At 39.5% G+C, this 14,704-nt stretch overlaps 1 protein-coding gene and 1 long non-coding RNA gene across 2 annotated transcripts in view; one reads left to right on the plus strand and one right to left on the minus strand.

The window, feature by feature from the left end:
• The window catches only part of ASZ1 (ankyrin repeat, SAM and basic leucine zipper domain containing 1), a 74,400-nt gene that overhangs the window by 8,505 nt on the left and 51,191 nt on the right, over positions 1–14,704 (plus strand). The window contains exons 3-4 of the mRNA XM_055590296.1: positions 2,091–2,213; positions 4,043–4,154. Of these exons, the coding sequence (XP_055446271.1) occupies positions 2,091–2,213; positions 4,043–4,154 (235 nt within the window). The remainder of the gene's footprint in view (positions 1–2,090; positions 2,214–4,042; positions 4,155–14,704) is intronic.
• LOC129659163 (uncharacterized) overlaps positions 1–14,704 on the minus strand; it is a 122,440-nt gene that overhangs the window by 7,844 nt on the left and 99,892 nt on the right. The gene's annotated exons all lie outside the window — the stretch shown is intronic.

Here is a 14,704-nt window from a genome sequence, read left to right on the forward strand (position 1 = left end):
TGTCCCATAGGTCCTCACTTCTTTTCATTGTTTTTACTTTATTCTGCTCTTCAGAAGTTATTTCCACCACTTTATCTTCCAGCTCACTGATTCGTTCTTCTCCTTCAGATATTCTGCTATTCATTCCTTTTAGGGTATTTTTAATTTCTGTAATTGTGTTGTCTCTGTATGTTTATTCTTTAATTCTTCTAGGTCTTTGTTAATTGATTCTTGCATTTTCTCCATTATGTTTTCAAGGTTTTTGACCATCTTTACTATCACTATTCTGAATTCTTTTTCAGATAGTTTGCCTATTTCCTCTTCATTTATTTGGACTTATGTGTTTATAGTTTGTTCCTTCATTTGTGTAATATTTCTCTGTCTTTTCATTGTTTTTTTTTTAACTTATTGTGTTTGAGGTCTCCTTTTCCCAGGCTTCAAGGCTGAATTCTTCCTTTTGTTTTCTGCCCTCCTAAGGTCGGTCCAGTGGTTTGTGTAAGCTTGTATAGGGTGAGATTTGTGCTGAGTTTTTTTGTTTGTTTTTCCTCTGATGGCCATGGCTGAGTTAGGTGGTAATCCTGTTTGCTGATGATTGCGTTTGTATATTTGTTTTGTTTGTTGTTTGGATGAGTACACAGGGTGGTTGGGTGATGCCAGCTGTTGTATTCAAATGGTTTCCTTTTTGTGAGTTCTCACTATTTGATACTCCATAGAGTTAGTTCTCTGGTAGTCTAGGGTCGTGGAGTCAGTGCTCCTACTCCAAAGACTCAGGGCTTGATCTGTGAAAAATTCTGCTCCATGGTTTAAATTCTGTTCTTGGGCCTTCTCAAGAGTCTTTCGACCTCTTAGCTCTGCTTCTCTCTGTGTTGTTTCCACTTATGATAGGTTCTCCAGTTAGATGGGCAAAAGGCTTCTGACAGCACTAGACTCATGTCCATCCTCTCAGCAGCCCCAGCTGAAAAAACGTACCCCTTCCTCACAAGTTTAAGCAAAGAATCTGATATTGTCTATTTATTCTTTTTTAACACTTCTCTTCCTCAAAGTAATTTTACATTCCACTAACCGTGCCTTTGAACTATCCTTTTGTATTCCTTCGCTTTCTCAACTGCCCTTGCTCTGACTTTTGCCTGGACTTGTAACCTCATTACCAGGTCTCCCTGCCTCCTATCCCACTCTCAGCAGTGGTACCTAAATTGTCTTCTTATAATACAATTGTAATAATGTAAGTCTCTGAATCACAAAGTACAGTCTACATTTCTTAACAGAGCTTTCATAATCAAACCCTAACCTACCTTTTTAGCCTCATGTTTGGCCAGTAACCCATGGTTAAATTCTGCATTCAGAAGGAAGTTAAGAGAGTTTTAATAAGGAGTATTTTTGATATTTGCCACCATAGACATGTGTGATAATATTCTAACTAAAAAGACATTTTTACATCTGTGAAACTTCCCAACTGCCCTAGAAAGGAAAAGGTAGCATGTAAAAACCTGTCCTAATATAGATAACATATTATATGAAAAAAAGCCTTCCTGGTAGCTCAGTGGTAAAGAATCCACCCACTAATGCAGGAGATGTGGGAGATGTGGGTTCAATCTCTGGTCAGGAAGATCCCCTGCAGAAGGAAATGGCAACTCACTCCGTATTCTTTCCTGGAAAATCCCACGGACAGAGGAGCCTGGCAGACTACAGTCTATGGGGTTGCAAAGAGTCAGAAACCACTGAGCAGCTGAACAACAAATATATGAAAAATATATTTGACAGATCCAGTCTCTTGAAATATAGTGACATGGAAGTGAACTATCGCGAAAGTGAAGTTAGCTATTTTATTATTGGAGAAGGCAATGGCAACCTGCTCCAGTACTCTTGCCTGGAGAATCCCATGGACAGAGGAGCCTGGTAGGCTACAGTCCATGGGGTAGCTAAGAGTCGGACACGACTGATTCACATATAATTATTTTCTATTTTTCTTAAGCTGTTACTACCAAGAAATTCCCTTCCATTGTGAAGTACATGGTGTATGTCACTGTGTGCAGTGCTTTTAACATATTAATGTGACATGGATTTGTTTGTTTTGGTGAAGGACTTTTAAAAGCTTGTTTTTGTATTAACAGGCATCAGTGTAGATACCAGCTTTCAGTATGGGTGGACTTCCCTTATGTATGCTGCTAGTGTTTCCAATGTAGAGCTGGTTCGGGTCCTTCTGGACAGAGGTGCTAATGCAAGCTTTGATAAGGGTAAGATGTTTTAAATATTTAAAATATGTGAACATTTACTTTGTATACTTCTCTATTTAGAAACCAAATTACATTCTCTTTGGGGTAGTGATATATACTTTTTCCATGCTCTATTTTCATATATTCACTTCAAAATAAAAACTTTGCTCTTAAAAAATCATAATAAGGGTAAAATGAGGTAACTGATTATTTTTACTGTGATTTTCTTGATCCCCAAGCAACTGTTATACAAAGTGAAAGAAACTTAAAGGAGTTTTAAAAAAATATCTTCCTGTTAGTTACATAAACAGAAAACCAAATTAGAAACCATAGATATTTTGAAAAACCTTTCCAAAGAGGTAGATTCCATTTACATTACCATTATAACAGATTATGTTATTAATATGTACCTTTAAAGTCTGTGCTAGAGAGTTTTGGTTATTTTTATGGTAAAACACAGTGAAAGAAAACATTGAAAAACTGGTAACTTAGTGGAAAATTGCTTGAAAATCAGTCTTTTGAATTTACAACTCAATTCTGAATTATATCATTTAAAAATTGTTTCAAAGATAATTATTAAGTCCATTTCTTTGTTATTAAATAATTTCTATTTATTATTGCTTTGAATAAGAGTATATGTGCAAATCCTATTTAATTATGTTGAATAACTATTTTTACATGTTTACAATAGACAGATTTACTTTTTAATTCAGATATAGTTTTCATGTGAGAATTTTCATATTAACTTTGTACTGCATTTGATATTTGTAAGATCATTTCTATTCTGTTTTCTCATATATATATTTTATGTAATTTCATGTCTTAGCAATAGTTCTATGTTTAATCTGTTGCTGTGGTAGGTTTTTCTTTTTATTGTGTCATTTAAAATATCACTAAATGAAAGGTATACTTAAATTTTTGAAAGTGTAAAATGTTCTGCCCAAAAAATTGATCAGTAGTTTTCTTTCTTTGCTTTTTGTAAACAGAGAATACCTTACAGTTATAAAACATATTTTGCCCAGCATGTCTTCATAAATTATTTTGTGTATCTCACAGGCCCACACAGGTAGAGGGCAGACATTAGCTTCTCAACTGTAAGTTAAATCTACTAAGAGACTAAGATATCACTGGAGTCATAGTTTATCAGTGACAGAACTGGGACCAGAATCTAGATTTCTATGTTTAGTCAATAATGAACCACAAATATAAACCATGGCTGGCATGACTTAGTTTAAGTTCCCCAGTTCTTACTTGAGAATTATTTTTTGCCTTTTAATTAACCCTGATCTCCACTGATGCCGTAGGAGCCAAGGGAAGAAGAGTTTTAGGAAATGGGATGAGCTGAGAGAGATCAAGTAGGCAAGGACTAAAAAGAAACCTATAGGTGTAGCAGTTAGGACATCTTCAGTAGGAGGGTTTGGGCATAAGCCAGATATCAGTGAGTTGTTAAATGAGTGAGAAGCAAAGAAGTGAAATCAGAGAATATCAATCATTGTTTTTTATCCATGTGTTCAAGGCAAATTTTAATCAACCAAAAACTGTTCAGTTCCAGGCGGTAAATCTGCACAGAGCCCATGCTCTGAACCACTTTCCTATCCTCTTGAAGAAATGAGAATAGGGAAAGGAAATTACTAAATGAATTGTAAATATACTTTGGAAATTGTTCATCACTCATCTCATTTTTAGGTGAAGAAATACAAAATTACCAGTTAAGAACAAGAGATTTGGGAATAAGTTACAGAAGTTTAAGAATGCAGTAAATATTTAGAATGTTTTGAATGATAAAAGAAGTCAGCTAGTTACAATTTCTGATGTGTGTGGGGTTTTCTTCACTTTTCCTTTCATTATAGATAAGCAAACTGTTTTGATTACTGCATGTTCTGCTCGTGGCTCAGAGGAAAAGATCTTGAAGTGTATAGAGCTACTACTTTCAAGAAATGCTGATCCAAATGTTGCTTGTAGGTAAGAATCTTACTGTTTGTTCAAAAATGATGAAGATGTACTTTTCTTTGATTATTAGTCTTTTCTTTGGTAAACATTTTACAGCATGATTTTTTAAAAATCATAACCATTGTGTGTTTACTTGGCCATATAACTGATGAATGAAAATAGGTCATAAGGTCATGATTTCAATTGTATAAGTGTGTCAAAGGACAGGTATATCATCAAAAGTAGTCTTTCATATTTTAATTTTAGAAGAATGTCCTAAGAAGTTGATGTGAACGGAAGAAAGACAATTATTAACTGTATCACTTGCCTTTGAATTACACACTCAAAAGAATATGATAATTGAGCTATAATAGTAAAGCCTCTTCGGAGAAGGTGATGGCACCCCACTTCAGTACTCTTGCCTGGAAAATCCATGGACAGAGGAGCCTGGTAGGCTGCAGTCCATGGGGTCGCTAAAAGTCGGACACGACTGAGCAACTTCACCTTCACTTTTCACTTTCATGCATTGGAGAAGGAAATGGCAACCCACTCCAGTGTTCTTGCCTGGAGTATCCCAGGGACGGCGGAGCCTGGTAGGCTGCCGTCTATGGGGTCTCACAGAGTCGGACACAACTGATACGACTTAGCAGCAGCAGCAGTAAAGCCTCTTAGCATTCTGTCTATAAACACTTATCAACAGAAGTCTGTTTCAGTGTGTAAAGTAGCATGGAAGCCCTTTTGTATTCTGTAGATATAATGAAAATGACAGAGTCTTAGTCTGTATATAATATGAAAAAAAGAAAAAGAGAATTTTACCTGTATTACAGACAGGAAGATAATTCTAGATCTTAAAATGGAAGTGATTCACTAGTCAAATGTACCACTTGGTTCTATTTGCACTAAAGGTGAAGAGAAGAATAAAAATTAGGACAAAACTATTGAGTTCCCTTTGTTGTTCAGTCACTCAGTCCTGTTGGTTTGCAACCCCATGAATTGTAGCATGCCAGGCTTCCCTATCTTTCACCATCTCCTGGAGTTTGCTCAGACTCATATCCATTGAGCCAGTGATGCTGTCCAAGCATCTTAGCCTCTGTTGCCCACTTCTCCTCCTGCCTTCAGTCATTCCCAGTATCAGAGTTAGCTCTGCCCATCAGGTGGCCACAGTATTGGAGCTTCAGCTTCAGCCTCAGTCCTTCCAATGAATAGTCACGGTTGATTTCGTTTAGGATTGACCGGTTTGATCTCCTTGCAGTTCAAGGGACTCTCAAGTCTTCCCTAGCACCACAGTTCGAAGGCATCAGTTCTTTGGTGCTCAGCCTTCTTTATTATCCAGCTCTCGTGTCCATACATGACTACTAGAAAAACCATAACTTTGACCAATACGGACCTTTGTCAGGAAGTAATGTCTCTGCTTTTTAATATGCTATGTAGGTTTGTCATTGCTTTTCTTCGAAGGAGCAAGCAAGTCTTTAATTTCATGATTAGTCACCATTAACACTGATTTTGGAGCCCAAGAAAATAGTCAGCTACTGTTTCCATTGTTTCCCTGTCTATTTGCCATGAAGTGATGGGACCAGATGCCATGATCTTCGTTTTCTGAATGTTGAGTTTTAAGCCAGCTCTTTCACTCTCCTCTTTCACCTTCATCAAGAGGCTCTTTAGTTCCTCTTCGCTTTCTGCCATAAAGATGGTATCATCTGCATATCTGAGGTTATTGATATTTCTCCCAGCATTCTTGATTCCAGCTGGTGTTTCATCCAGCCCGGCGGCATTCCTCATAATGTACTCTGCATATAAGTTAAATAAGCAGGGTGACAATATACAGCCTTGATGTACTCCTTTCCCAATTTGGAACCAGTCTGTTGTTCCATGTCCGGTTCTAACTGTTGCTTCTTGACCTACATACAGATTTCTCAGGAGGCAGGTCAGGTGGTTTGGTATTCTCACTTCTATAAGAATCCTCCACAGTTTGTTGTGATCTACACAGTCAGAGGCTTTAGCATATTCAATGAAGCAGAAGTAGATGTTTTTCTGGAATTCTCTAGCTTTTTCTGTGATCCAGCAGATGTTTGTAATTTGATCTCGGGTTCCTCTGTCTTTTCTAAATCCAGCTTGTATATTGGGAAGTTCTTCATTCACATACTATTGAAGCCTAGCTTGAAGGATTTTGAGTATTATTACTTTGCTAGCATGTGAAATGAGCTCAGTTGTACAGTAGTTTGAACATCCTTTGGCATTGCCTTTCTTTGGTACTGGAATGAAAACTGACCTTTTCCGGTCCTGTGACCATAGCAGAGTTTTGCTGGAATATTGAGTGGAGCACTTTCATAGCATCATCTTTAAGAATTGCTCAACTGGAATTCTATCACCTCTACTTGCTTTGTTCATAGTGATGTTTCCTAAGGCCCACGTGACTTCACATTCCAGGATGTCTGGCTCTGGGTGAGAGATAACCACTTTACCATCATGGTTATCCAGGTCATTAAGATCTTTTTTTGTATAGTTGTGTCTATTCTTGTCACTTCTTCTTAATATCTTCTGCTTCTGTTAGGTCCTTAGTGTTTCTGTCCTTTATTTTGCCCATCTTTACATGGAATATTCCCTTTGTATCTCTGATTTTCTTGACGAGATCTCTACTCTTTCCCATTCTATTGTTTTCCTCTATTTCTTTGCATTGTTCACTTAAAAGGATTTCTTATCTCTCCTTGCTGTTGTCTGGAACTCTGCATTCAGATTGGTATATCTTTCCTTTTCTCCTTTGCTTTTTGCTTCTCTTCTTTTCTCAGCTATTTGTAAGGCCTCCTCAGACAACCATTTTGTCTTTTTGTATTTATTTTTCTTGGGGATGGTTTTGATCCTTGCCTCCTGTACAGTGTCATGAACCTCTGTCTGTAGTTCTTCAGGCACTCTGTCTATCATATCTAATCCCTTGAATCTATTTGTCACTTCCACTGTATAATCATAAGGGATTTGATTTAGGTCATACCTGAATGGCCTTGTGGTTTTCCCTACTTTTTTCAATTTAAGTCTGAATTTTACAGTAAGAAGTTCATGATCTGAGCCACAGTCAGGTCCCAGTCTTGTTTTTGCTGGCTGCATAGAGCTTCTCCATCTTCGGCTACAAGGAATATAATCAGTCTGATTTTGGTATTGACAACTGGTGATGTCCACATGTACAGTTGTCTCTTGTGATGTTGGAAGAGGGTATGTGCTATGACCTGGGGGTTCTATTGCTAAAACTCTGTTAGGCTTTCCCCTGCTTCATTTTGTACTCCAAGGCCAAACTTGCCTTGTTTCTCTAGGTATGTCTTGACATCCTGCTTTTGCATTCCAGATGATGAAAAGGACATCATCTTTTTGTGTGTTTTTGGTGTTAATTCTAGAAGGTCCTGTAAGTCTTCATAGGACCATTCAACTTTAGCTCTTTCACCATTAGTGGTTGGGGCATAGACTTGAATTACTGTGATGTTGAACAATTTGCCTTGGAAACTAACCAGGATCATTCTGTTGTTTTTGAGCTTGCACGCATGTACTGCATTTCGAACTCTTTTGTTGACTGTTAGGGCTACTCCATTTCTTCTCAGGGATTCTTGCCCACAGTAGTAGATATAATGATCATCTGAATTAAATTTGCCCATTCCAGTCCATTTTAGTTCACTGATTCCTAAAAGGTCAATATTCACTCTTGCCATCTCCTGTTTGACCACTTCCAATTTATCTTGATTCATGGACCTAACATTCCAGGTTCCTATGTAGTGTTCTTTATAGCATCAGACTTGACTTTCACCATCAGACACATCCACAGCTGAGCGCTGTTTCCACTTTGGCTCAGCCTCTTCATTCCTTCTGGAGCTATTTCTCTGCTTTTCTCCAGTAGCATATTAGACACCTTCCAACCTGGGGAGCTCATCTTTCAATATCATGTCTTTTTGCCTTTTCATACTGTTCATGGGGTTCTCAAGGCAAGAAGGCTGAAGTGGTTTGTCATTGCCTTCGCCAGTGGACCACATTTTGTCGGAACTCTCCACCATGACCCATCCATCTTGGGTGGTCCTAAACAGCATGACTCATAGTTTCATTGAGTTGGGCAAGGTTGTGGTCCATGTGATCATTTGGTTATATTTCTGTGATTGTGGTTTTCATTCTGTCTGCCCTCTGATGGATGAGGATAAGAGGCTTCTGCAAGCTTCCTATTGGGAGGGACTGGCTGTGGGGAAAACTGGGTCTTGTTCTGGTGGGCAGAGCCATGCTCAGTAACTGTTTCATCCAATTCTCTGCTGATGGGTGAAGGGCTGTATTCTTTCCCTGTAGTTGAGGCTAAACTATGGTAGGGGTAATGGCGATAATGGCAACATCCTTCAAGAGGACTTTTGCCAGCACGCCTGGCCTCCTTGGACTACTGTAGTCAGTATCCTGACCCTGCGGTAGGCCACTGTCAACCCAGACCTCTGCCAGAGACTCTCAAGCACACACAGACAAGACTGGCTCAGTCTTCTTTTGGGGTCACTGCTCCTTTCTCCTGAGTCTTGGTGTGCACAAGATTTTGTTTGTGCCCCTCAAGAGTCTGTTTCCCCAGTCCTTTGGAAATTCTGTAATCAAATCCTGCTGACCTCCAAAGTCAGATTCCCTGGGGATACTCAGTCCCTTTGATGGGAAAGGGACTTCCCAGGTTGGGAAGTCTGTTGTGGGGCCTAGAACTTTTGCAGCAGTGTGAGAACTTCGTTCTCCAGTTCGTGAGTTGCCTGCTCGGCAGCTCTATAGCGGGGTTAATGGTGATCTCCTCCAAGAGGCTATATATGCCATGCCTCCTAGGACTGCTGTTGCCAGAGCCTCTGTCCCCACGGCAGGCCACTGCTGATTCACATCTCCACAGAAGACCCTCAAACACTTAAAGGTAGATCTGGCTCAGTCTCTTGTGGGGGTCACTGCTCCTTTTCCTTTGCCCTGGTGCACACAAGGTTTTGCTTGTGCCCGCCAAGGGTCTCTGGCGGGTACGAGGTTTGATTTTAAATGCAATTGCATCCCTCCAGCCATCTTGTTGTGGCTTCTCCTTTGCCCTTGGTTGTGGGGTATCTTCTTTTTGGTGGGTTCCAACATTTGCCTGTCCATAGTTGTTCAGCAGCTAGTTGCAATTTTGGTGTTCTCGCAGAAGATGAGCACTCGTCTTATATGCTGCTGCTGCTAAGTCACTTCAGTTGTGTCTGACTCTGTGCAACCCCATAGACGGCAGCCCACTAGGCTCCCCCATCCCTGGGATTCTCCAGGCAAGAACACTGGAGTGGGTTGCCATTTCCTTCTCCAATGCATGAAAGTGAAAGTAAAGTCACTCAGCTGTGTCCGACCCTCAGCGACCCCATGGACTGCAGCCTACTAGGCTCCTCCATCCATGGGATTTTCCCGGCGAGAGTACTGGAGTGGGATGCCATTGCCTTCTCGAACTCATCCTATATATATTGATGTTATTTTAATCTTAGCCATTTGCCAAATTGCTTTCTTTCACCTACTTTCTGTCATTTTGCCTTAAATTTAATTAGAGGTCTTGCTGAATGGTACTGAGGAAATTCTGTAATAGTTTATAAAGTTTTTTTATTGTGTGTAATTTACATAAATGTGAGAAAATTCAGATTTTCAGTGTGCAGTTGAATCAGTTCTGAAAAATGCATGTTCATATAACTCACATCTCAACACAGAATATTTTAGTCATCCCAGAAAGTTCCCTCATGCCCCTCCCCAGTGCTGTAGAACTTACTTCTATCACTATAAACTATTTTTTGCTATTCTAAAATGTTATATAAATATAATTATACAGAATTTTTTCACTTAGGATAATGTTTTAAAGATTCATCCAAGTTGTGTATGTCAAAAATTTGTTACTTTTTATTGCTGAGTAGTATTCTATTGTATAGAGATTCTGTACTAATAAGAATAGGACACAGTCTTCTTGGCCTCACAAAATGGCTGACCCAGTCAGGCAGAAAGTTGATTTGCTTGGAAATTGAAAGAAAATACAGAATAGTGTATTTGAAAGATCGTGAAATTGTTAGAACGCTTCAATAGGCAGAATTGACAGCATATTATGGCTTGCTCTGTGCTTAGGCCACACGAGTGCTGACAACATAATGCATGATTCTGTATCTCTAGCAGCTCCTGGTATTCGGTCCAAGTACCTGTAGCCATCCCTTAGCTTCTCTTCCACAGTGTTCTTCATGTCACTCCTTTCTTGAACTCGCTCCAGATTCCTGTGTCTTTTCCTCTAAAGTTTCCATAAAGTTATTAAGTCCTACTTGTCCCCCTCCTTTTTTTAATTTAAAAATTGTGGTAAAACATTTATAACATGAAATTTGCTGTTTTAACCATTTTTTATGTGTACAGGTTAGTGTTTTTTTGACTAAACATTTGCCCGAGGCACCCGACCCTTGGAGTCTTTTTGAGCAATGCCTGCTTTTCTGACTTGAGTTCTGAGTTAAGCTAAATAGAGACGAGCGTTTTGTCAGTTCTTCAGATAGCTGTGACTGTCTGCTTCTTTGTTCTACCTGCTGAGTGCGTATTGGTGTTTGTTGTTTGATTTGGGTATGTGTGCTGCACATCAATATCGCTGCTGCTGCTGCTGCTAAGTCACTTCAGTCGTGTCCAACTCTGTGCGACCCCATAGACGGCAGCCCACCAGGCTCCCCCGTCCCTGGGATTCTCCAGGCAAGAACATTGGAGTGGGTTGCCATTTACTTCCCCAATGCATGAAAGTGAAAAGTGAAAGTGAAGTCGCTCAGTCATGTCCAACTCTTAGTGACCCCATGGACTGCAGCCTACCAGGCTCCTCCGTCCATGGGATTTTCCAGGCAAGAATTGGAGTAGGTTGCCATTACCTTCTCTGATCAATATCACTAATTGCTCTTATATAATTTTCAACATTTATTTTACTTCCTTAGCTGTTCTGGTTCATTATTATGGTAAACACTTAATAATATTCAAATTTATTAGATAAATATTATTTAAAAGAGCAACTTTTATCTGCTTTGAAGTTTTATATTATTTCCAAACTTTGTGTATAGACTTTCAAATCAGCTAATACATTTGATTTCTAGGTGTCCATGTATTTTGGCAAAATTTTCGTAGTTTCTTCTAATGTTTCTCTGTTTCATCTTGAAAATGGCTAATGAAAAAATCATTAATTTAATGTGGTAGGAATCTATCAATAAGGCATCTCCATCTGCCATTTCAAGCATTATTATGAAAAGCTTCTAAATTTGGGGTTGGTGCCGCAGTTCTGAAGAAGTCTCATCCATTGTCACTTTAGGTATTACCTGTGCCCTTTTCTTTTCTCTTTTTGGGTCTCTGATTGTATACCTGTTAGACCTTTCTCACTGTATCCTCAATGCCTGTCTTTATTTTCCATCGTCTTGTTTCACTGTGCAACATTCTGGATAATAGTGTCCAGTCTGCCTTCTAGCTCACTGAATCTCATTTCACTTCCTTCTAATTTATTGTTAAACTCCTCAATTGGTTCATAATTTCAGTTAGTTTTTTTATTTCTAGAAATTCCGTTTGATTCTTTTTAAAATTGACAGCATTATAAGGAAGTTATAAAGTATTATAAAGAAATTTATGACTTCTTGTTCGCTGAAAATATTTTCAAACTCCAAATAAAACTTTAATATGGTAAACATATAGTCTAGATGTAACAATTACAGTATCTGAGATCTTTGTGGGTTTGTCTTTGTTTACAATAGTTTCTTATACTTCTCACTCATGACTAGGTGGTAGTCGTTAGATTTTAAAACTTGTTGGAATAATATGAGGCCTCGGATGATCCATCAGAGATTTTGTATATTTCTAAAGATGCCTGGGGCACTTATCACTCCAGGACTCATGTAATCTAAGTTCAGGAGTTGAAGCTTCCTGGAGTATTTTGGTGATATAAGTTAAACCTAAACCTAAACACCTTGTTTATTTCTGGTTCACCCTTACCCTAAATATACTTAGAGGCCCGGTGTCTTGATTATGGTTTAATAAATTTCCAATTTTGCTTAGGCCCAGTGCTTTGAATTGTGTTCATCAGGAAGTTTGAAGCCGCCGAAGCCACAGCTCAATTTCCCAGTGGGTTCTCAGTTCAGTTCAGTCACTCAGTCATGTCCAACTCTTTGTGACCCCATGGACTACCGCACGCCAGGCCTCCCTGTCCATTACCAACTCCCAGAGTTTACTCAAACTCATGTCCATTGAGTTGGTGATGTCATCCAACCATCTCATCCTCTGTCATCCCCTTTTCCTTCTGCCTCCAATCTTTCCCAGCATTAGGGTCTTTTCAAATGGTCAGCTCTTTGCATCAGGTGGCCAAAGTATTGGAGTTTCAGCTTCAACATCAGTCCTTCCAATGAATATTCAGGACTAATTTCATTTAGAATGGACTGGTTGGATTTCATTGCAGTCCAAGGGACTCTCAAAAGTCTTCTCCAACACCACAGTTCAAAAGCATCAATTCTTTGGCGTTCAGCTTTCTTTATAGTCCAGCTCTCACATCCATTCATGATTACGGGAAAAACCATAGCTTTGACTAGATGGACTTTTGTTGAAAAGTAATGTCTCTGCTTTTTAATATTCTGTCTAGGTTGGTCAAAACTTTACTTCCAAGGAGTAAGTGTCTTTTAATTTCATGGCTGCAGTCACCATCTGCAGTGATTTTGGAGTCCCCAAAAATAAAGCATGCCACTGTCTCCACTGTTTGCCCATCTATTTGCCATGAAGTGATGGGACAAGATGCCATGATCTTAGTTTTATGAATGTTAAGTTTTAAGCCAACTTTTTCACTCTCCTCTTTCACTTTCATCAAGAGGCTCTTTAGTTCTTCTTCACTTTCTCCCATAAGGGTGGTGCCATCTGCATATCTGAGGTTATTGATATTTCTCCAGGTATTCTTGAGTCCAGGTGGTACTTCGTCCAGCCCAATGTTTCTCATGATGTACTCTGCATATAAGTTAAATAAGCAGGGTGACAATATACAGCCTTGATGTACTCCTTTCCCAATTTGGAACCAGTATGTTGTTCTATGTCCAGTTCTTACTGTTGCTTCCTGACCTGCATATAGATTTCTCAAGACTCAGGTTAGGTGGCCTGGTATTCCCATCTCTTTCAGAATTTTCCACAGTTTGTTGTTACCCACACAGTCAAAGGCTTTGGCATAGTCAATAAAGCAGAAATAGATGTTTTTCTGGAACTCTCTTGCTTTTTCAGTAATCCAGCAGATGTTGGCGATTTGATCTCTGATTCCTCTGCCTTTTCTAAAACCAGCTTGAACATCTGGAAGTTCACAGTTCATGTATTGTTGAAGCCTGGCTTGGAGAATTTGAGCATCACTTTACTAGCATGTGAGAGGAATGCAACTGTGTGGTAGTTTGAGTATTCTTTGGCATTGCCTTTCTTTGGGATTGGAATGAAACCTGACCTTTTCCAGTCCTGTGGCCTCTGCTGAGTTTTCCAAATTTGCTGTCATATTGAGTGCAGCACTATCACAGCATTATCTTTTAAGATTTGAAATTGCTCAACTGGAACTCCACCACCTCCACTAGCTTTGTTCGTAGTGATGCTTCCTAAGGCCCACTTGACTTCACATTCCAGGATGTCTGGCTCTAGTTGCGTGATCACACCATCGTGATTGTTTAGGTCGTGAAGATCTTTTTTGTATAGTTCTTTTGTGTATTCTTGCCACCTCTTCTTAATATCTTCTGCTTCTGTTAAGTCCATACCATTTCTGGCCTTTATTGAGCCCATCTTTGCATGAAATGTTCCCTTAGTTCAGTCGCTCAGTCGTGTCCAACTTTTGTGACCCCATGCCCTGCAGCACACCAGGCCTCCCTGTCATCATCAACTCCGGAGCTTACCCAAACTCATGTCCTTTGAGTCAGTGATGCTGTCCAACCATCGCATGCCGTTGTCCCCTTCTCCTCCCACCTTTCAATCTTTCCCAGCATCAGGGTCTTTTCCAATGTGTCAGCTCTTTGCATCAGGTGGCCAAAGTATTGGAGTTTCAGCTTCAACATCAGTCCTTCCAATGAATGCCCAGGACTGATCTTTAGGATGGACTGGTTGGATCTCCTTGCAGTCCAAGGGACTCTCAAGAGTCTTCTCCAACACCACAGTTCAAAAGCATCAATTCTTCAGTGCTCAGCTTTCTTCACAGTCCAACTCTCACATCCATACATGACCACTGGAAAAACCATAGCCTTGACTGGACAGACCTTTGTTGGCAAAGTAATGTCTCTGCTTTTTAATATGCTGTCTAGGTTGGTCATAACTTTCCTTCCAAGGAAAAGCGTCTTTCAATTTCATGGCTGCAGTCACCATCTGCAGTGATTTTCGAGCCCCCCAAAACAAAGTCAGCCACTGTTTGCCCATCTATTTGCCATGAAGTGATGGGACCAGATGCCATGATCTTCATTTTCTGAATGTTGAGCTTTAAGCCAACTTTTTCACTCTCCTCCTTCACTTTCATCAAGAGGCTCTTTAGTTCTTCATTTTCTGCCATAAGGGTGGTGTCATCTGCATATGTTCCCTTGGTATCTCTAATTTTCTTGAAGAGATCTCTAGTC

This window comes from Bubalus kerabau, chromosome 8 (assembly GCF_029407905.1).
Source record: "Bubalus kerabau isolate K-KA32 ecotype Philippines breed swamp buffalo chromosome 8, PCC_UOA_SB_1v2, whole genome shotgun sequence".
Lineage (NCBI taxonomy): Eukaryota > Metazoa > Chordata > Mammalia > Artiodactyla > Bovidae > Bubalus > Bubalus kerabau.